General features: G+C 38.6%; 1 protein-coding gene across 3 annotated transcripts in view; it reads right to left on the bottom strand.

Moving 5' to 3' along the window:
* LOC148643326 (uncharacterized) overlaps positions 1–15,471 on the bottom strand; it is a 69,575-nt gene extending 54,104 nt beyond the window's left edge. For all 3 annotated transcript variants that reach the window (XM_088615703.1, XM_088615704.1, XM_088615702.1), the window contains exon 1: positions 14,837–15,471. In XM_088615703.1, coding sequence (XP_088471829.1) covers positions 14,837–15,326 — 490 coding nt within the window. In that variant the 5' untranslated portion in view covers positions 15,327–15,471. The remainder of the gene's footprint in view (positions 1–14,836) is intronic.
* Positions 15,472–22,828: the final 7,357 nt, after the last annotated feature.

The raw sequence follows: 22,828 nt of genomic DNA, 5'->3' as shown, positions 1-22,828 counted from the left end.
AATCGTCTAAGAATGTTATGGCTGGTGCAATCGAAGCTGCACAATTGTATGGCAAAGAAGAGGTAAAAAGGCTACTTAAAGTGACATAATTTGTTGCAGAAAACAAGTTAGCCAATTCAAATTTCATGGAACTCATGAGATTCATGAAAGAAATGGAATGTTCTTCTTTGAAGTGTCTTAAGATTGACGGATCAAACTACGGAATGTTTCTGAATGACAAAGGTTTGTCAGAAATGCATCACGCTATCTCTTAGCAAGCACACTCTTAGAAGAGTAAGATGCCACTGTGGGTACAAGTCCTGTGTCTTCCTTAATATTGTATGGGTCCACTGATATACAGTTGTGAGAAAAACGTTTGTGAACCCTTAGGAATTATATGGATTTCTGCATGAATAGCTCCTAAAATGTGATCTGATCTTCATCTAAGTCAAGTGTGTATTTTTGTGAAATAAGACTTTATTAATGACGTAGATGGAGATCAGATCACATTTTAGGAGCCATTCATGCAGAAATCCAGATAATTCCAAATGATTCACAAACTTTTTCTCACAACTTTAAGCACAGTAAGTGGCTTAATACTTCTGTAAGATACATACACGGAAACAAGGTGAAAACAAAGTTTTTTAGAAACTCAGAAATTTCAGATAGAAGGGAAAAAATAAAGCAACACAATGAGAGAAAATATAAACGTGTTGCAGTATGCACAGATGGAGATGCTGTTATGACAGGAAGCCACCAAGGAGTTGTTCAAAAACTGCAGGAAGAATTCAATTCAGAATTAACCGGATTGCCCTACACAGCTCACCAGCTTGCCCTTGATCCAAGTGATGCATCTGTGCAACAAGTGAAAAGGTTCCAGCAAGACGTGAGGGCACTTTTTTTGTTTAAATTTAGCAACTCCACTATAAGAAGCAACAAGCTTCATGAGTTGCAGAAACAACTCAAGAAGCCAACTCTGACGTTTACTCAGCCATGCACAGTGAGGTGGTTGTGACGTCCTGACTCTCTGTGGTCATTAAAAATCCCAGGGCATTTCTCGAAAAGAGTAGGGGTGTAACCCCAGTGTCCTGGCCAAATTTCGCATGGGCCCTTACCAATGATGGCCACCTAATAATCCCCATCTTGAATTGGCTGCATTACTCTGCTCTCCTCCCCACGGATAGCTGATGTGGGGTGAGCGTTCTGGTGCGCTATGGCTGCCGTCATATCATCCAGGTGGATACTGCACATTGGTGGTGGTGGAGGGGAGTCCCCATTACCTGTAAAAGTGCTTTGATCAGAGTGTCCAGAAAAGTGCATATAAGTGTAAGCAATTATTAATTATTAATTAAGAGAAACTTGAAACACTTCTCGTCTACTGTAAGTACAGAGGAAGCTAGGTCAGGGTTCACAAAGAAGCAAGGTATCATCTCCAATGATACATATGCTTCATTTTCCTTTCAATAGTTTACAGAGACTGGTGTGTTCACTGAAATGGAGAAGCTACTGCAAATAGCCATGGGAGTTATACCAGTTGCAAGTGGATTCAGCGCACAAAAAAGAATAGAACAAAATTCAGAATTTCACTGAATAACACAAACATCACAAATCTGATGCTCATTTCAGAGCTTGGGCCTCCTTGAGGACAGTTTAATTTCAACGGGGCAGTTATAAAGTGGAAAGAAAGCAGAGCAGGAGAGAGAGAACAGGGAAAAACTGAGGGAGACAGCGGGGAGAGAGATTGAGGAGAAGGACAATAAAGTACAGTGCCTTCAGAAAGTATTCACCCCCTTGAATTTTTTCTCATTTTGTCCCTGTTATACCTCCAGAATTTAACACATTTAAATCATTTTTTCTCCCTTCAATAACACAATAAATTCAACACATTTATGAATCAAAACTTTTTTTTTCCCAAGAACATTAGTTTCTCCAGAATGAAAGACTTACATTTCTCATTTACAAAAGTATTCACCCCCCCAAGGCAATACTTTGTACATAGTCCTTTAGCAGCAATTACAGCCTTGAGTCTTTTTGGGTATGTCTGTATGAGCTTTGCACATTTAGATTGTGGAATTATTGCCCTTTCTTCAATGCAAAGTTTCTCTAATTGCGTCAGTGGACAGCAATTTTCAGGTCATACCACACATTTTCAATTGGATTCAAGTTCACAGTTTGGCTGGGCCATTCCAGAATACTAACCTTCTTTATATTCCTTGATAGTGTTTGTCCTGTGCTTGGGGTCATTTTCCTGCTGAAAAATGAATCTTTGCCCTAAACGTAGATCTCTGGCTGACTGAAACAGGTTCTCCTCAAGGATTTGCTTGTATTTGGCTCCATCCACGTTGACCTTGATGGCAACAAGCTTTCCAGATCCTCCTGCTCAAAAGCAACCCCAGAGCATGATGCTGCCGCCACCATGCTTGACGGTAGGGATGGGTGTTACCTGGGTGTTGGGCAGTATTTGGTTTGCGCGAAACATAGCGCTTTGCTTTTAAGCCAAAGAGCTCAACTTTAGTCTCATCAGAACACAAAATGTTCTTCCAAAAGGTTTCAGGTTTTGTCACGTGCCTTCTAGCAAACTCCAGGCGTGACTTAATGTTGGCCTTTCTCAGAAGTGGCTTCCTTCTAGCCACTCTCCCAAAGAGGCGGAATCAGTGAAGTGTCGAAGAGATTGTTGATGTCTGGACATTTCAGCCAAAGAGCTCTGCAACTCTGTCAGTGTTGTAGCTGGCCTCTTGGTCACTTCTTGTCCAGTTTCTCAATTTGGTAGGATGGCCTGATCTTCGTAGTGTCTGGATTGTGCCATGTTTTTTGTTACAATGGACTTCACGGTGCTCCTAGAAAGGTCAAAGCTTTGCAAATCTTTTTATAACCTTCTCCAGCCTTTTTCCTCCTAACAACTTCTTATCAAAATTTCACAGGCAGCTCCTTGGTCTTCATGACAGCAGGACTGATCTGATCTGCTGTTTGAGTTGTGAGACCTCACAAAGTCAGTGATATTCATTGTACAATCAAGCAATTGAACACAGGTGGATTCGAAATGAACACAGGGTGTACCTTGTTAACATATTTAGTGTGATTTCTCAAGATAATTGATAACCTTACCCAATTTAGGTTGTTAAAGCAAAGGGGGTGAATACTTATCAATTAAGTAATTTCCAGATTTTTATTTTTCATATAATTGTGAAGACAACAAAATACTTTATTTCATTTTAACATTATAGAGAATTACTTCTACAGGAGGGGAAAAAATCCTATTTAAATGTGCTTTAATTTGACTTTGCAACACAGCAGAACGAGACATAATCAATGGGGGGTGAAAACTTTCTGAAGGCACTGTATATAGTTTAGACAGAGAACACCAGAGGCAGATGGAGTTTTGTACTTAAAACTGTACTAGTTGTACTATTTATTAATCGCCATATTATTTTTGCACTGTTTGCCAAATACTTTTGCACTGTTTTTGTCCTGTTTGTATACTTTTCTCAGTTTGCGCATTTGTACAGTTTTTTACAATTTTGCACTGCCACCATACTGTTGTTTACACTGTTATTGTTATTGTATTACTGTCTATTGTCTTGCCTTCTGTTCTATGTATATACTGCACCTGAGAGACTAATGAGAAACACTTTTCACTATACTATGCATACTATGTTTAAGTATAATGACAAATTAAGTTGAAATGAGAAGAGAAACCATGAATGAGGAAGAGAAAAACTGAGGAAAAGGTCAATAATTTTAGTTTGAATGAATTTCAAGCCCTGATAAATACAAAACTATCAAATTTTATAAAATAATATTAAGAAGTGAATGGAGATATGACGGATAACTCTTGGCTATTATCAACATTTAAAGCTTCAGAGCAAAGGAGATGTTTGCTGGGATGTGAAAGGCCCAGATTCAGATCCAAACAATTGTAAAGTTCACCTTGGTTTAGATACAATGGTTTGGTTTACCTTAGTTAATTAAATTAAGAGTAAATGAGTAAATTAAGTGTTAATCAGCAGTCTAGAAAGACAGCATACAAGAAAATGACAACTAGGAGAAGAACAGAAGAGACAAGAGAACATGAAAGCAGGAGTTCCTTTTTTCAGATCACCAGGAAAGAGCAGACTGGAGCTCAAAATCTGAAACCCTGTTAAGAGAGTCTGTTATTCTGTAGTCTCAGATGAAGAAAGATACAAGATGTTAACTTTAAGTCCTTTCTGCATGAAGATTAGACTTCTAAGCAACAGGAGTTTATGGCAGAAAAGGGGGTTAACTGATAAGGATTCCACATTCTTTTTTCATTGACCGTCTTGTAACACCACAGCATTTAGTTGATCCAATCATGCATTTGTTTCCAATCATGCAAAGTACAGTAATTTTTGAGAATCTCCGATTCACCATGCCTTTCACATGCTCATAAAAGATATTGATTTAGGAACATAAACATAACTGTATGCAAAACTGTACTGTATACAGTATGTATATGTATATTTAATGTCTTTACTGTGCCCGTTTAAGTATTGAATATTTATATGGAATTTTACCACTGAAGGGAAATCTTGGTAGCTGAGCATAAAAAGAATAGGAGCATAACGCGTGTGAAGACCATAAACGATATTAATTTTGGAACATAAACATACAGTATTACAGTATGTAAACTGTATATTGCTGGTCTCAGTACTTTAAAGAAAAAATACACACCAGTATTCCATTTCTCCCTAAACATTTTAAGCATCAAAGTCTTTAACTAATGTGAAATAACGTGTATAAAAAGTGGTAGTTTGAAGCTTTTCTGTGAATACGCTCGATACTGGAGTCAACAAGCATACTTTTAGAATTTGATTAATAGGTAATATAATAAGGAATCGCGTATCTAAAGAAATTAATAACGATATAATTATATTAATGTTCTACAACACAATAGAACACAATGTACAATGTCTGTTGATACTGTTTGTGTTGAAACTGTCTGTTAAAACTGGGGCTGTTTCATCACTCCTCCAATGACCTTGTGGGTGGTACTGTGGTCTAGGTGCCATGTTATGGACAATTAATCGACTTTTTATATTTCTAAATATCACAACATGTTCGAATTTAAGTCATTTTTAATAACAATGAATAGTTGTTGTAAATACGTTTACATTGGCGTTATTAATTTTTCACTTGAGTGTATGGAGGATTGTCAGCTGACACTGAGAGCAGACCCCCCCTCTTAGGCTGTGCAAACGATCTTTTAGATTTTTATAGAGAAATGGATGCTTTACAGTATGCGTTACAATATAAACATTTACTGTCAAACTTTAAATCAGCAATTGATTTAAAGATGATCTGTCAAAGTGCAATGAAACCTATTACTTGATTCTTATGGACGCCCGGTCCCGCCAGGGATTAAAAAAAAACATGCAATCGCGTATCTAAAGAAACAAGAGTATAACTATGTTCATGCACAAACAGTAGCATGTTACATTATTAGTTTGGGTGTCTCCTCTTGCCAGAAAGCTCTAAATTGCATTTTGAGTGTGGTTTTTGACTTTTTAAAAATTACAACCCATAAATAAAGCTGATACTGTTTAGACTTTTAATTATTTTAAATTGTATTACAGCAGCACAATGCACAATGCAACGTAAATCACTACCTTTGTCTTCTGCGTAATAATGTTCACCTCTCTGTAGAGCAAATTAACAATAGTAATAATAATGAACTTTATTCTACATAACGCCTTTAAAGGTGGCTCCTCAAAGCGCTTTACAGAATAAAAACAATAACAACAATACTGTTATGCTGTGCAAACAATTTTATTTATTTTTTTAAAAGAAATAAATAATGAGATATAATGATGTGTTCTGGCTTAGACATTGCACGACTTTAAAACCTATAAAAACAGATTTCGAGAGTTAATAACCACTTTTTATGCGTGAAAATTCGGTGATCTTTTGCAGCTGTTTCACTGTTTTAAACGAATAAGAAATTAGATTGCTCATAAATCTAATCACTTATTCTACATAAACACAGCATAATTGCTCTCTGAAAATACTCTTTTTCTTGTTCGTTTTGGAGACCTTGATCGAAACTGATTTGAGATTTCAGAACGGATTTATTTTCTGTGTATTTCTGTGTGCGCATTTCCTACATTGCTTCGTTTGTCGAGATTTTAACTTTAGATTTAGGCTCAGGATTTCAACTATAAATCGTACACTAATAACTAGCAGTAAATACTGATGTTTTGCTCCCTCTTACCACAAACATATATATGTATTATAGCTGGAATTAACTTTTTTTCGTACGTGTCTCTACACGCGACTCAAACACGGAATGCTTAAAGATGGTGACAAGTCAGGCACCCAGAGGTGGGGGGTACGTCTTTCCGCCTCCATAACATTTAGCAAGTGAATAAGAGACAAGATGTAAAAAGGGTTAACTTAAGTCAGTTCTGCCTGAAAATAAGACTTCTAAGCAACAGGGGTTTATGGCAGGAAAGGGGGTTAACTGATAAGGATTCCAGATGCGAGCTAGGAACCCCCTGGGGGCGTAATCTTAAACTGACCATTTGGTCAGGGTCTCTTAACTGGCCAAATACCATGACCCCCCCTTACCATAACACCAAATGACGTCCGAAGCAGCAAGGAAGGACTATATAACCTAAAAGTTTGTACCGGCACATCGAACAATGCTTTGGTTTTGTTGTTTCTTTCGGGAAACAAGACTTCGGCTTTATTGTTCCTTGCATGCAATAAACTCACCTGTTTTACTTCATCTCGGGATCCAGAACCTTATTCTTTCTGTTACAACACAAGTAAAAAAAAAATTGCGTCAAAAAGCCGGGCGTAACAATTGTTTCCTTTTCTGATCACTCACTGTTTGGATACTCGTCTCACCTGCCCTGCTCTTTGTTTTCTTCTTATTTTCTGTGTATGCCTGCTGCAATCCTCTCCTGCCCTCACACCTAAAGAAGACTATTTTACATTTCTTTGTGCGGCCCATTGTGCAATTAACCCTTGCTAATACATTTGCAGCCTTTTGAAAGTCTGTGCTGTCCTTTGAAAGCGAGATGATCTTTGGTTCTTTGACAAAACAAGGCTCGCCACATAAGGTGAAAAAGACACGAATCGAAACCTGTTTTTATAGCTTTTAAAGTCGTACAATGTGTAAGGAGGAACACATAATTACATCTTATATATGAAAACTACGTAATATAGCTCCCAAACAAACGCAAACGTGTTTTTAATAAAATGTTTTTATTCATTCATAATCTAACTCGCATAACTCACATTCCCGAGTGCCCCCCACCCCATCTAACAATTTTAGGAAGACTAAGGAAGGACTAAGGAAGTTGTCATCTGTTGTTGAAGCTCTGTGAGCTTGGTGACTTTGAGACCACTTGTTATCCCAAGTTATCTGAATCACCACAATTCACATAGAGAAAAAAGAGCTGACTGACAAGATTTAAGATGTGGCTGTCAATGTTAGAAAAAAAAAACACATTGCCCGATGTTAGTTACATTGCTTGAAAAATAATTTTATTTCGAGAGACTGGATAAGTAATTCAAGTGTTTTTTTAACTTCTTGAAAAACAAGTAATAATTTAACAATATGTGCAAATGTTTTATGATATGTCGCTGTTGTGAATGTCTGTAGAGTGTATCTTATTTGCCTATCCTGACTGGTGGAGCTCATCCAGCTGTGTCTGGAGACACAGGCCAGGGTATCAGCCAGAGTATCGACTTGTTCCCCCCTCCCGCCCCTCTCTGTGTACAGTAGAGCCTCCTGTGCTGACTGGTGGAGCTCAAACAGCTGTGTCTGGAGAGAATCCAGGGTATCAGCTTCAACCACATGGCTGGGCAGCTTGTTCCCCCCTCCCGCCCCTCTCTGTGTACAGTACAGCCTCCTGTGCTGACTGGTGGAGCTCATACAGCTGTGTCTGGAGAGAATCCAGGGTATCAGCTTATGAGCACTGTGATTAAATTAATTCTCATTACATTATCATTCCCACTGTGCATAACAAGGAAGATAAATAAACATAAGGTTGTTTAATGACAATCTATTGTATATCTCATGGCTAAATAGTCAAGTCTAGCCAAAAGAGAAAACATCGACTTTATTTAAACCCAAGTGAAATAATTAATGGTTTTTAATTATCATACTTTTATGGTACATGACTTTGCTAAAATGTATTTAAAAATAAAAACGATTGCAATTGGCAAGCCTGTAGCTTTTTCACGAAACCTCCTAGGGTAACGAAATTCTTGTGTTGTACAGCTTTTCAGCTAAATATTCAGTATTTTTATCGCTTACGCCTGAAATTGGAGCTGCTCGCCGAGCGGTGAATAGTGAGTAGTGAAAACATTTGTCTGTCTTTCAGAGGGGGGAAGGGAATCTGATCTGATCTGCAATCGCTATAAGACTCGCCCCCTTCTACTTTGAAAATACCTGTGAAACCGGTTTAATTTGTCAAGAAAAAGAACATTTTTAAATTTGAACATGTTGTGATATTTAGAAATATAAAAAGTCAATTAATTGTCCATAACATTGCAATTTTATTTTTTTAAAGAAATGTTTGTTACAAGAAAAGTTGTGGCGCCAGCTGGATTTGAACATCCAACCTGTGGTTTACAAGTCGGGCACCAAGGTCACAGGAGGAGTGATGAAACAGCCCCAGTTTTAACAGACAGTTTCAACACAAACGGTATCAACAGACATTGTACAGCATGTACTATTGTGTTGTAGTACATGAATATAATTATATCGTTATTAATTTCTTTAGATATGCAATTCCATATTATATTCCCTATTAATCAAATTCTAAAAGTATGCTTGTTGACTCTGGTATCGAGCGTATTCGCAGAAAAGCTTAAAACTACCACTTTTTATACACGTTAATTCACATGTTAGTTAAAGACTTCGATGCTTAAAATGTGTAGGGAGAAATGGAATACTGGTGTGTATTTTTTCTTTAAAGTACCGAGACCAGCCATATACTGTAATGCTGTATGATTATGTTCCAAAATTAATATCGTTTATGGCCTTCACACGCGTTATGCTCCTATTCTTTGTATGCTCAGCTACTAAGATTTCCCTTCAGTGGTAAAATTCCATATAAATATTCAACACTAAAAACGGGCACAGTAAAGACATTTAAATCTTTCTACGACCGACCAACACACCACGAGTGTCCCTGTCGGTCAACCAATCACGTACCATGATGTAGCCAATTACCCGCGGTACATGTCTGTGGCGCGCACTTTGAATGGCTGCATCTGTATTTTCATTGTTAAGAAATATTTGTTTAAACCAGTCTGCCTGAATTATGACTGTTTTCTGTGTCTCAGAACAAAAAACTCAAGTTCCCCTGACTATACCAACTGCCTATGTATATGGGGGTTATGTCCTGTCCAGGCTGTATACCACACTGATCCCCTTGCAAGCTGGGATAGGCCCTGGCTCCCCCAAGAGCTGGTACGATGAAGCAGTGAATTCAACTGAGCGAAAATGACTGTTTCCCCAGAAGGCTAATACACATTATGCTGGGTTCTTAATCCAAATAGGTCAGAAAGGGAACACTGGATACTTCAGTATTTGTAGAGCAGACAACATTGGACAGAGAGTGCAGCACAAATACACCAAGAGAAAGAGAGACACTCCCTCTCCTCCAGGATCAATGAATACAGCAGAATCCCCAAACCTCAAACACCCAAATATACACTTTTCTTCTACACCTCAAACCACATTCATGAAGATACAAGCCTAACATTTTACACACTATTTATTGGGCACCATGACATTATTTTCCTAGACAGACCAGTACAGAGCACTAGAGACAACCTGATATTCACTTGATCCTGCACCTCAGACCACTGAGCGCCTGAAAACATTAGAATACAAATATCTGTCGACAGCTTGACATTATCCTGTTTACCATTTCACGTTTATTTCAAGAATTTCTTTGCTTTCGGGTCAATCCAAAAGGGCGGTGTAGTGGCACTGTGGCTCAGGATCTGTGCCTGTGGCTGGAAGGTTGCCGGTTCATATCCCGTGGCCAGCAGAGGAATCCGATGCTGTTGGGCCCCTGAGCAAGACCCTTAACCCCAACTGCTCCAGGGGTGCCATATAAATGGCTGACCCTGTGTTCTGACCCCAAGCTTTTCTCCCTGTGTGTGTGTCTCATGGAGAACAAGTTGGGGTATATGACAAGAAATTGTATATGGCCAATAAAGTGATCTGATCTTATCTTACCCATGTGAAATCACCAGAGGCCTCCAGACTGACCACCTCAGATTTACTTCATACTTTCAGGAAATAATGTCATGGTGCCCGATAAATAGTGTGTACAATTTTAGGCTTATATCTTCATCCCTGTGGTTTTATGTGTAGAAGAAAAGTGTATATTTGGGTGTTTGAGGTTTGGGAATAAAGTGCAAAGTTCCATATGTCATTACCAGTGGTTTTCAACCTGTGAGCCGCGGCCCCATGTACTGCAGGGGGGCTGTCAAACGATTGCTGTAATCAGGGCGCTACGGGGGGGTGAAATGGTTGCAACTGCACCCAGGCCCAGATCTAAGGGGGGGTCCGTTGCCAATGTCATTAAAATGAAAGCTTTTATTGGGAAAAGGCCTGGAGTCAAATAAAACGAACAAGAGTTCGTATGTCTGGGGCGGGGACAGCGGTATTATCCCATAGCAATATTAATCCGGCATGTTTTCAAATCAAACACAATGGTCTATTGGAAAACATGGCAGTGCAGATGATTTGCAGTTGGTCATTGACGCCTTCATTCCAAAATATGTAGAACTGAATAACCCAACCTGGTCCCCTGCAAGACTGAGCACCACATAAGCTTACATTTAGCTAAGCTGTGTTCGTTAGTGTGCAACATGAAAGAGATCCAGAAATGTATGTTGGGTAGTGAAAAACACAAAGAACAGAAAAGAAAATTAGAGAGGAAAAGTTTAAAGTGAACTTTTTTAATTGCTTACTGGACACTGCCTCCAGTGAGACAGAAGACAGGTTTTCTTTCTTGAGCGAATCCAGACGTCTTTTTGGCATTTTGTTTGACATCAAAAAGACTGGAGATAATTCAACTGAAGCCTGTAACGAACTTGCCTTGTTCTGTAGTAGACATGGCGGAGATTTGGCAACTGAATTAAAGTTTCTGTCTCATCTGCTCCCCAATGAATAATAATAATTAATTATTATTATTATTATTATTATATTATTATTATTGCTTACACTTATATAGCGCTTTTCTGGACACTCCACTCAAAGTGCTTTACAGGTAATTGGGACTCCCCCCCACCAATGTGCAGCATCCACCTGGATGATGCGACAGCAGCCATAGTGCACCAGAACGCTCACCCCACATCAGCTATCAGTGGGGAGGAGAGCAGAGTAATGTAGCAGATTCATAGAGGGGGATTATTAGGAGGCCATGATTGGTAAGAGCCAATGGGAAATTTGGCCAGGACGCCGGGGTTACACCCCTACTCTTTTCGAGAAACGCCCTGGGATTTTTAATGACCACAGAGAGTCAGGACCTCGGTTTTACGTCTCATCCGAAGGACGGCGCCTGTTTACAATATAGTGTCCCCGTCACTATTAGGACCCACACGGACCACAGGGTGAGCACCACCTGCTGGCCCCACTAACACCTCTTCCAGCAGCAACCTTAGTTTTTCCCAGGAGGTCTCCGATCCAGGTACTGACCAGGGTCACACCTTCTTAGCTTCAGTGGGTTGCCAGTTGTGAGTTGCAGGGTGATATGGCTGCTGGTAAGTCAACGCTCCGTCTCACGTTCTGCAGTACTGGGTCAACAAAGATAGGAAATCTGCGTTTCCAAACACAGTGATAGCATGTCAAATGTTTTTAACAATTCCAATAGCCGGCGCCGGTGCTGATAACTTGTTTAGCAAACTGAATTTGTTCAAAACGTATCTAAGGTCCACCATGTTACATGTGTCGATGAAGGTCCGTGAAGTTGGTCCGTTAGTGCTACGTTTGTGCCGTTGAAAGTAGTGTTTGTGCTGGGTTGCATCTTTAAACGGCCGTAGATTCACATATTAATTTAAAAACGACACAATGAGAAACCGATTACTTCTTCAGATTTTTTAAAAAAGGACATAGCTACGAAATATTGAGACGTGCTAAAGCCTCTTTCTAAAAACATGCAGTTGTTTACTAATGTTTTCCTTTTAAGACTACATCCGCAACTATTCTGATAAGGGTATATATCTCAAGAACGAAAGCAGCACAAATGCTACTTTCAATGGCAACACTAATGAATGAGACCAGTCCGGGTCCCCTACGACATTGTAGGGGGGCTCAGTGATGTCACACCCCCCAAAATGAAGGCGCTATATCTCGGGAAAGAAAAAAGCTGGGAAGTTACTTTCAACGGTACAATCTGGCACAAATGTAGCACTAACGAAAGTGGCTTCTCTACGATGTTGATGGGGGACTGAGTGACGTCACGACCCCCCCAAAAAACAAGGTGCTATATCTCGGAAACAAAAGCAGCACGAGCGCTACTTTAAACGGCACAAACATAGTACTAACGAATGAGGTGGGTTTCATCGTTTGTGCTGTCTGTAGCGGGGCCAACTTCATGGAACTTGTTGATTAGGCTACTGTTGAGGTATAGCGCAAGCCCATTTCAGACGGTGAGGACGGCCTGGTCCTTCTATGGGCCATGGAAATTTTTATGGTCGGTCATGTGAGCCGCGAGTTGTAATAGGTTGGGAACCTCTGCTTTAGAACTATTGATGCTAGATGCATGAAATTTTCAGGGATTGTTCATTGGTGTAAGGTGTCTTTACTAAAACAAATTTTCCACAGTTGTATGTCTGAATTTATGGGTTGTTAAAAATATTTTTTTTTCTTTCATGCATTGGAGCAAATTTGGCCCTCTGTATCTCCAGGTTGAAGCATATCGGATCTTTCAAATTTTGGTATGTATTACTACTAGGTATTTGTCTAAATAAATCAAACATTCTGATTTATGACACCTTAAAAATGAAAAAAAATCATGCTGCGCCTATATTTCAATTGCCTTTTGCTCATATCTGACAAGGTCTGCCATAGAAACAATTATAGCGAGAGCATGTGTTAATTTGCAAATGTACCAAATATGAACTTGGTATCTCAAACCAAACTGTATTTTTTAAGGTATCAAACACTATGTTTTACTACAGACAGAAATGCTGTTTTAAGGCATGTAATATACATAGATGCTCCCAATAATCCATAAAACCTGTAAATTCATAAATTATTTTTTATTACTGTCCTTTAGAAGCACATAGCTGTGTGCTTATACTTGCTGGCCAGATATGGTGGCTGATGCACATCCTCATGGTGCCTCTAAGACTTACAATTGGCTCAGGAGAGGAGATATCTGGGAGATATCGATGAGTTGTTCAAATGTTTCAGGTAGACACTATTTCTTTAAGGTTTGGGTTGTTCTGACACTGTAGTTTGTTTAAATGGTAGAACTGGGTAAGGTAGAATTACCTAGAATAAAGATCAATGGAGTATTTAGACATAAAATACATATTAGTTATCTGATAACACTGTATGATTGTATTATAATTAGTGTGCCTCTGTATTTTACATTTCCATCTGTAGTAAAACATGGTTCAAGATACTAACTTCATATTTGGTACATTTATTAATTGAAACATATTATTTTCTGTGGTATAATTATTTTTATGGTAGACCTTGTCATACATAAGCATTATGCAATTTAAATAAAGATGTGTTTTTTTTTCCAATTCAATTCAGTTTTATTTGTATAGTGCTTTTTACAATGGACATTGTCACAAAGCAGCTTTACAGAGTTCCAGGCCTGAGCCCCCAGTGAGCAAGCCTAAGGCAACAGTGGCAAGGAAAAAGTAGGACTAAAGTAGGAAAAAAAAACAAGGCTCAGGTTAAATTATAATGAACACAGATGAGAGTTGTATATATTTACATGGTACATGATACATGGTGGGAAAGCACATTTATTTTTATTTTTAAGTTTGATTACTTTTAGACAAATACCTAGTTGCCAAAAGAGTACTACAAAATGAGCAATAAATACCAAATTTGGAAAGATCTGATGTGCTTCAACGTGGAAATACAACGGGCCAAAGTTGCTCCAATGCACAAAAGAAAAACTTTTTTTATACGATTTTCAGCAAGCCATAAATTGGCAAACATGCAACTGTGGATCTTATGCTTTATGTTTAAGACACATTTACACCAAAGAACAATTCCTGAAAATTTCATGCATTCCGCATCAGTAGTTCAAAAGTAATGATTTATGGAACTTTGCACTTTTTTAACACAAACTGGGGCCACGCCCCCCGTTTTAAAGCCTATATATCTCAGAAACTATTGAAGATACAAGACTAAACGTCTGCACACGATTTATTGGGTACAATGACATTATTTTTTGAAAGTATGAAGCACATCTGCGATGGTCAGTCGAGAACATTTTCTTAAATCTGAATTTACCCTAAACCTAAAGCGCTGGAAACACGTTTGGCCGAGATGATCTTAAAAATAAGGAAAATGTTCCAACGATAAAAAAAACATTAAACAAGCGAGATCGCAGAGTTTTCTATAGCGAGGGTGTAAACACAGTAGTTCATCGTTTTTATTCGAGTTACTGAACGATATTAAGGCAATTTAAACGACGTGTTTTCAGCCGTTACTGTGTAACAGATGTTTTCAGCACCATAAACGGACATTGTCACAGTTTCCAGTAAAGAATCCTGTTGCTACATCACACAAGTATTAGTAAATAGTTCACTCTATTTATGCACTACTCACCAGTAAGGAAGTTAAATACACTGTTTTTAAACACATACACACTAACTCCATACAAGTCACTGCACTGACCTGGCAGCTCCAGTTTCTTGCCCATTTCTTCTTTTATTTCTGCAGTGACTTCACAGGGAAGCGTGTGTCCAACATGATCTGTTTGCGCCTGATCTCCTCCAGCTCCCGACTCCTTCTCCCACAACTGCAATCTCCACTTCAGGCTCTCGTTTTCATTCTTCAGTTGCGCCATTTCGCTCCCGAAACTGTCCTCCACACACTGTGTGATTTTAGACACAGTCCGTCTCACCAGGATCCGGGAAATGCTGTGGAGTTTGTCTTCAAACTCGATCTCAGAGTCAAACATCCTGTTTCGGAAAATTTCTGACACTTCATACACGATCGATTTAAGCAAAACCTCCATGAAAGAGTGGAGCTCGGTTTGCAGATTTAACATGCACTCCGCCATCCTTCTTCGGAGTCGGTCAGAAACAAAGGCCGATTTGCGGAGTTTAAACACAATAGCCTTCTTTATTTTATTCTGCGCAAGTCCTGTGATCTGTTCAAGCATGAAAACAGTCGACAAGACGTAATCATGTAGTGTATTCACGAGTGGAAACGATATTTTAAACAGAATAACTTTCTTCTTTATTATATCAGCTACACTAACTGATTCAATCGACACCACAAGGTGAAATGTCTGCACAGCCGCGCAGCATGATGACGTCATTCAGGGGCGCTGCTGAGAAAGAGAAGTTTCTGATTCAATTAGCTGATGACACAACGCTATTTTTAAGAAACCATGCAGAGATTGATAAGGCAATTAAGTGTATAAAGGTTTTTTCCTATGTTTCTGGTCTTTCTCTAAATTTTAAAAAATGTGAACTGATGGCTCTTGGGAACTGTGACGTTTTATCCATATGTAATATTTCTGTAAAAGATTAAGTTAAATATCTAGGTATTAAGATTGCCAAAAATCCAAAAATGAGAAATGATCTAAACTTTTCTCCAATTATGCATTCATTTGAGAAAAAAATTGACTTATGGTTGTTAAGAGACCTTTCTTTAAATGGTCGAATACTTTTGTCTAAATCTGAGGGTTTATCTAGATTAGTTTATGCTTCACTGGTTCTGGATGTACCACCTTCAATTATTAGGAAAATTGACTTTAAACTTTTCAGATTTATATGGAGGAATAAACCCCATTATCTTAAAAAAGAGATTATTTGTCGTCCACAGGCAGAAGGGGGCTGCTTTAGATTTAGATGCTTTAGATTTTAGGACATCTAATGCTATTTTTAAGATTAAATGGATACAGAACTATTTAAAAAATAAGCAAAGTATTTGGGATATAATCCCCAATTTGATATTTCAAGAAGTCGGGGGTATAGAGTTTTTACTAAACTGTAACTTTGACATTGGAAAAATCCCCTTGAAACTTACTAGTTTTCATAAACAAGTACTTCTAACGTGGTAAATTATGTGTAAACATAACTTTTCCCCTCATAGATTTACAGATATACTGTATAAAAGTTAGAAATAAAACCTTTTTTAAAAATTGGGTCAAGAATGGTATAATTTGGATTAAATAATTAATGCTGATGGTGAAATATGCAGTTACGCCTAGTTTGTTAATAGATACAATATTTCTATTAATTTTGATCGGTATTTCAATGTAATTAATGCGATTTCTGGGGAATTATTAACCCCTTTAAGGAGTTGTAATAGTAGTCCTTTATAAACGTTGGAAGAATTCACATTAGACTACAAGGAAAGGATATTCTGAGTTGTGGATGTAATAACCAATGTTTTAGATCCCTGTTGAAAAATGATAATTTACTTGCGGTTACAATATATTGGAATTCCTCATTTGGAAAACGCATTGATTGAAAACATTTTTTGGATGATTCCCAATAAATATTGTATAACCAATAAGGTTAAGGAGGTTTTATACAAAATAATTAATCTAATTTACCCAGTTAAGACTCTTGTTACTCAGCGATTTAAAATTAATATAGATGATAAAAGTGTTTTTTGTGACAGTAGCCCTGAAACTATTCAGCATCTGTTTTGGTTATGTCCCAGGGTAAAACATTTCTGGACTAAGCTGCAGACCTATATTAAAAAAGAAACCAATATTGATATTTGCTTTGATGAAAAAGATATTATATTAAGTTTCAGCCCCATCGAAAACAATATTAATGAATTTTATTAATTTGTAAAAAATTTAATTTTTATAATGACACATATTATACATAAATTGAAGTGGTCTGGGAAGAACCCTTTGTTTGAGGATTTTAAAATGGATGTAAGGGTATTTGCAGAAGTGTAAAAATAGGAAAGCCATGTGGATATTTTTATTTAATTTGTGTAATCTTTTTACATAACTTGAATTTATGTAGTAATATGTACCGCTGATGATCTTTTTTTCTTGAATTGTTATATGTAGTCTTGTTTGTGCTGTAATTTTTGTTATTCTGTTAAGCATATTTATTTAAAAAAAGATTGTACTCATGGGACATCTTGAATTGAATTGAAGTTTCTGCAGCCGCATATAAACCTCGCTGACCTCCTAGCGCCACCTACTCAGGAAGTGCGAAATTTTTTTTTATTAAACGTATAAAGAATTTACAAATACAACTACAACCAGAGGATCAGAAACAGGTACAAGAGAAAAGACACAAACAGAAAAAAACATTTAACCGCCAGAGGTAATGAAGTAAATGATGTGATCAAATTGTATTTTTTACATACAGATGCAGCCATTCAAAGTGAGCGGTACAGACACGTACCGCAGGTATGATGACACGGGGTACCGCGGTGCGTGATTGGTTGACCGACAGGGGCACTCGTGGTCCGTTGGTCTGTCGTAGAAAGACTTACTGTAAACGTCTTTACTGTGCCCGTTGTAGATATTGAATTTTACCACTGAAGGGAAATCTTAGTAGCTGAGCATAAAAAGAATAGGAACATACTGTAAAGGGAATAAAGGGAATATAATATGGAATCGTGTATCTAAAGAATTTAATAACGGTATGATTATATCCGTGTACTGGGGCAGGGCTGTGTAGGGCTGTTTCGCCTACCTGATCAGGTGAGCTCTCTTGTAGCCTACTGGTCTAGGTGCGTGACTACCCACTGGCAGGTTGTGTGTTTGAATCCAGCTGGTGCTGGGCTTTTATTTTAACAAACATTTCTTCGAAAAAATAGGTAAGCGATATTATGGACAATCAATTGACTTTTATATTTCAAAATATCGCAACATGATCGATATTTGCGATATTTTGAACATATCTTCCCTTCTGACAGCGGTTCCTGCTTCTATTGTGTGTGTGTGTGTGCAACAGTACATTTTTATAGAGAAATGGAGGCTGGACAGTATGTGTTACAATATAAACATTTATATTGATTTAAATCGTGTTCTGATTTAAATTGCAAACGCGTGTTTAATTATGTGTTTTTTAATCATAATCAGGCTAATGCATTTCTACATTTTCTATATGAACCAGCTTAGAGGTTCATACAGAAAGACAGCTTGTGTTTAAATTGAGTGTAAGGTAATTTACGCTTCTAAAGTCATGGTCAGTATTATTGTACTGTGCTGTACTGTGTCACATTATTTTATAGCGTTTTTATTGCGTTATTAAATCCGGTGGCGCTGTGTTAGTTTCCTGACTCACATTATTTAAACTGCGACACTGATCATTCATATCTAAATAAACTTTATTTTATATAGCGTTTTAAGCGAATAGGTAATTAGATTGCTCATAAACCTAATCACTTTTTCTACATAAACACAGCGTGATTGCTCTCTGAAAATGCTTTTCCTTTATTTTTAAAGTAGGCTCAGATTTCAACTATAGATCGTATTATTATAAACTTTCTTGGAAAAATGTATTTTATGTAAACCATGTTTGCTATTAATTCATTTAGGGCTAAAATACGTTCATTGTCTTCCAATTGAGTCGAGTTGACATTGGAAGCCTGCCACACCTGGACTGTTAAACCAACGCATTAGCACGTCAAAGCCCATTGAGCCAGTATTGGCTTTAGTATCCCCCCCTTCTCCCCTCAATTCAATTCAAGGTGTTTTATTTGCATGACAGATGGGTACAAGCAGTGTTGGGTATGTATATTGTAACGCTTACGGCAGACAGGCACTGTGTAGGAGCCGACGCACCAGAGCAGCACCTGCATTTATAACTTAGTTTTTAAAATTAGTCAAGCAATACGAAGCATCTCCTTTTACTTAGTGCCTGAGCATACTGCAACGCATGTGAAGCCCATAAACGATATTAATTTTGGAACTTAAACATACAGTATATGGCTGGTCTCGGTACTTTAAAGAAAACATACACACCAGTATTCCATTTCTCCCTAAACATTTTAAGCATCGAAGTCTTTAACTAACGCGATACCGGAGTCAACAAGCATACTTTTAGAATTTGATTAAAAGGGAATAAAATATGGAATCGCGTATCTCCAGAATTTAAAGACCAGACAATCACAAACTCATTTTCAATAAAATTATTTTATTCAATCAGCATTTTGTGAGAGGGACATCCAGCAGGGAGAGACACACACACCGGTTTTCATTGACAACATTGTTTTTTTTTCAATTCCTCTTGTCTAACAGGAATGTTTTGTTTGTGGACAGACTGTTAGACAAGAGGAAAAGACCGCCTCCTCCTACGAAGCATTTCGTTGATCCGATCACGAATTCTTTTCCAGTCGTACGCAGCAAGGGTTGAGAATCTCCGATTCACCATCGTACTAATGGTTTCCCGGAGATTGCAAGGCAAGGCACTTTTGCCTCTGGACCCATCGAAATTTACAGACGTGGTCCACCCCCAGTAAATTTCGAAAGTCACAAGATTTCGAAACACGAGGGCGGCGTAGCGGTCGGCTCTTGCTTTCCCGTCTATGCCGATGCACTGCAAGTACAACCCCCCCTCCATCTCCTGGGTGATGGGTAGCAGTTGGACATCTGGGAGAATTATTCGTCCCACTGGCATCTGTGAATTCCGCTGTGCTTCCTGGGGGGAGATAGCCGGCGGGGACAGCATCAACAGATTCCTGCGCGGTGGTGAACTGAGAGGCCGGGATGGAGTGTCCTGAGGCGGTGTGTGCTCTGCGGGGGGCAGAGCTTCCGCCAGGCATTGCAACCTGCGCGGCGGGGAGAGGCACTTTTCGGGAGACAGCTGCTCAACTGTTTGACTGCTGGAACATACTGTCTCCTTCCTCTGCATTTTCAGGAGTGTCTCTAGCCTCCCAATCCTCCCCAGTAATGCATCGTACTGCTCCTGCTGCTGCTGAAATGTCTCCATACAGGTGCTGCTTCTACAGGTTGGCACCCTGGCCAGTGGCCGAGAGCAGAGACCCACGGCCTGTGGCAAAATAACATAAGTCATGTAAGAAATAAAGTCACACAGTAGTATTCATCAGTCGCGGAACAGAAGTCAAAATAAACTTTTCTTTTTTTCCGTCTTACCGCTTTCTTTTTTACTATCCTGGTGGTAGATCGTTTCGCCCGTGCGGTGTTTTCTTGAAGAACAGGCTACGAAGAAATAATTATAATTGAATTTAAAATTCAAAACGGCAATAATACCTTGGAATATGCGCTGTAATCGCATATTTCAGATGAAGTCTGCTGTATTTGCTTACCCTTTGCTCTTTGGAAGCTGGGGCGGCAGAAGCACCCCGTCTCTTCCCGTAAAAGGCCTTGGTCTCCATACTGTACCATGGTCGCTGTAGTGCAGGTTCGCAGTTTTTTTTTTTGTGATGGGAGCTCACCCAATCCCTTGGTGTCTTTTATGCTATATTCACATGTACGGCTAGGGTGTGTTCATTGTCTTCCAATGAAAGGCGGGTGCCTTTTGCCGAAGTCGGGAGACATTGGGGGCTTGCCACACCCGGACTGTTAAACCAACGCATTAGCACGTCAAAGCGCATTGAGGACCCGGGCGCAATAGTTGTTTTGTCCCTTGATTTACTGATCTGCATTAATTAAATCTTGTCAGTCAGGTCTTTTTTTCTCTATTTCAATTGTCGTTTACACATTCACGACTTTAAAAGCTAGCAAGACAGGTTTCGATTCACATTAGCTGGCGAGCCTTGTTAAAAAAAACAATGACAATGTAACATGCCACTGTTTGTTCATGAACAAAGTTATACTGAGATTTCCTTAGATACGCGATTAAAAAATAAATAAAAATTTGAATCTCCTCCAGAACACATTCCATAAGAATCAGCAGTTCTACAACATATATCGCCTTTAAAGGTGGCTTCTCAAAACGCTTTACGGGATAAAAACAACCAGAACAGCAGCAACAACAATATTGTATTTCATTGCACTTTGAAAACCAAGTAATAACTTAACTCAGTACGTGCAAACGTTTTGTATGTTGCTGTCTTGAATGCCTGCATACCCATAAGTATCTTATTTGCCTTGAGGCCTGTCTACAGTATATTTGTCCCCCTATCTCCCTCAATTCAATTCAATTCAAGGTGTTTTATTTGCATGACAGATGGGTACAATTCTTGTTGGGAATGTATACTTTGATATTTACACCCGGCGCGTCACCGAGGGAGCGTCTGCATTTATAACTTAGTTTTTAAAATTAGTCAAGCAATATGAAGCATCTCCTTTAGCTTTTAAGTCCCTTACGGTTTTTTCGTATTATATTCCCTATTAATCAAACTCTAAGAGTATGTATCGGCTTGTCAGTCAGGTCTTTTTTTCTCTTTTTCAATTGTCGTTTACACATGCACGACTTTAAAAGCTAGCAAGACAGGTTTCGATTCACATTAGCTGGCGAGCCTTGTTAAAAAAAACAATGACAATGTAACATGCCACTGTTTGTTTATGAACAAAGTTATACTGAGATTTCCTTAGATACGCGATTAAAAAATAAATAAAAATTTGAATCTCCTGCGGAACACATTCCATAAGAATCAGCGGTTCTACAACATATATCGCCTTTAAAGGTGGCTTCTCAAAACGCTTTACGGGATAAAAACAACCAGAACAGCAGCAACAACAATATTGTGTTTCATTGCACTTTGAAAATTGCATTTGAGCACGGTTTTTGACTTTTTTAAAATTGCATTTTGGGCGCGGACAGCACATACAAGGGTTAATGAACTGCGCCAAGAAATTTAAAATAGTTTTCTTTAGGTGTGAGGGTAGGAGTGGACCGTAGCAGGCATAATCAGTAAACCAGGAAAACAAAGAACAGGACAGGTGAGATGTGTATCCAGAAAGCGAGTGATCAGAAAAAGGAAATGGTGTAACGCCCAGGTTTTCGACCCAATTGTTTTAACTTGCTAATGCATCAGACACATTTCCTGGCGTATTGTGTTTTAAATAAAATAGGAGTGTCTTTCCCTGGCATTAGCTCATCGGTATGGTGTAAGTTTTATCTGTACCATACCATACAGTATATAGGTACAGAATTCAAGCTGCACCACTGTATCGCTTTGGTAAGGGGACGGACAATGACCAAAATCACGAAGACTCTCTCACACCAAATAATGAAGATAAAAAGAAATGGGAAGTCAACACGGGACATTGTACAGCAGTTGGCTTCGATGGACATCTTCGTTTCTGAAAGCACAGTGAGACAGCATTATAAAGGGGAGAGGAGGCAAAGAGAATCTAAACCGAGGACGATTCAAAGGTAAATAAATTTCTAAAAATACCTTTCTTGCATGTAAATACAACTACGCACATTATTTTTAAAATTAACTGCTGATCTCTTTTTTTTTTCAAGTCCTATTGTGCGAGCTATCGACAAACTGACCGATGAAAATGATGAGCTACCGGCGATGCAAGTCCAAAGACGGCTATGGGCTGACCTCGGTGCGAATATAAGCCCAACATTGATAAGAAGAGTACGCAGGAGGCTTGGATGGAGATACAGAAAAACCAACACATGCCCCATGATAAGGCTAAAAACCAAAGAGGAAAGACTCAAGCAAGTGCTCCAATGGATTGAAGAGGGGGAGGCATTTCAGGATGTAGTTTTTACCGACGAAACAACAGTGGCTCTGGAACAGTTTTCAACAATGGCA

This window comes from Lepisosteus platostomus, chromosome 22 (assembly GCF_059453375.1).
Source record: "Lepisosteus platostomus isolate fLepPlt1 chromosome 22, fLepPlt1.hap1, whole genome shotgun sequence".
Classification (NCBI taxonomy): domain Eukaryota; kingdom Metazoa; phylum Chordata; class Actinopteri; order Semionotiformes; family Lepisosteidae; genus Lepisosteus; species Lepisosteus platostomus.
The sequence above is the reverse complement of the archived record's forward strand: the minus strand, read 5'-3'. Positions and strand labels throughout refer to the sequence as shown.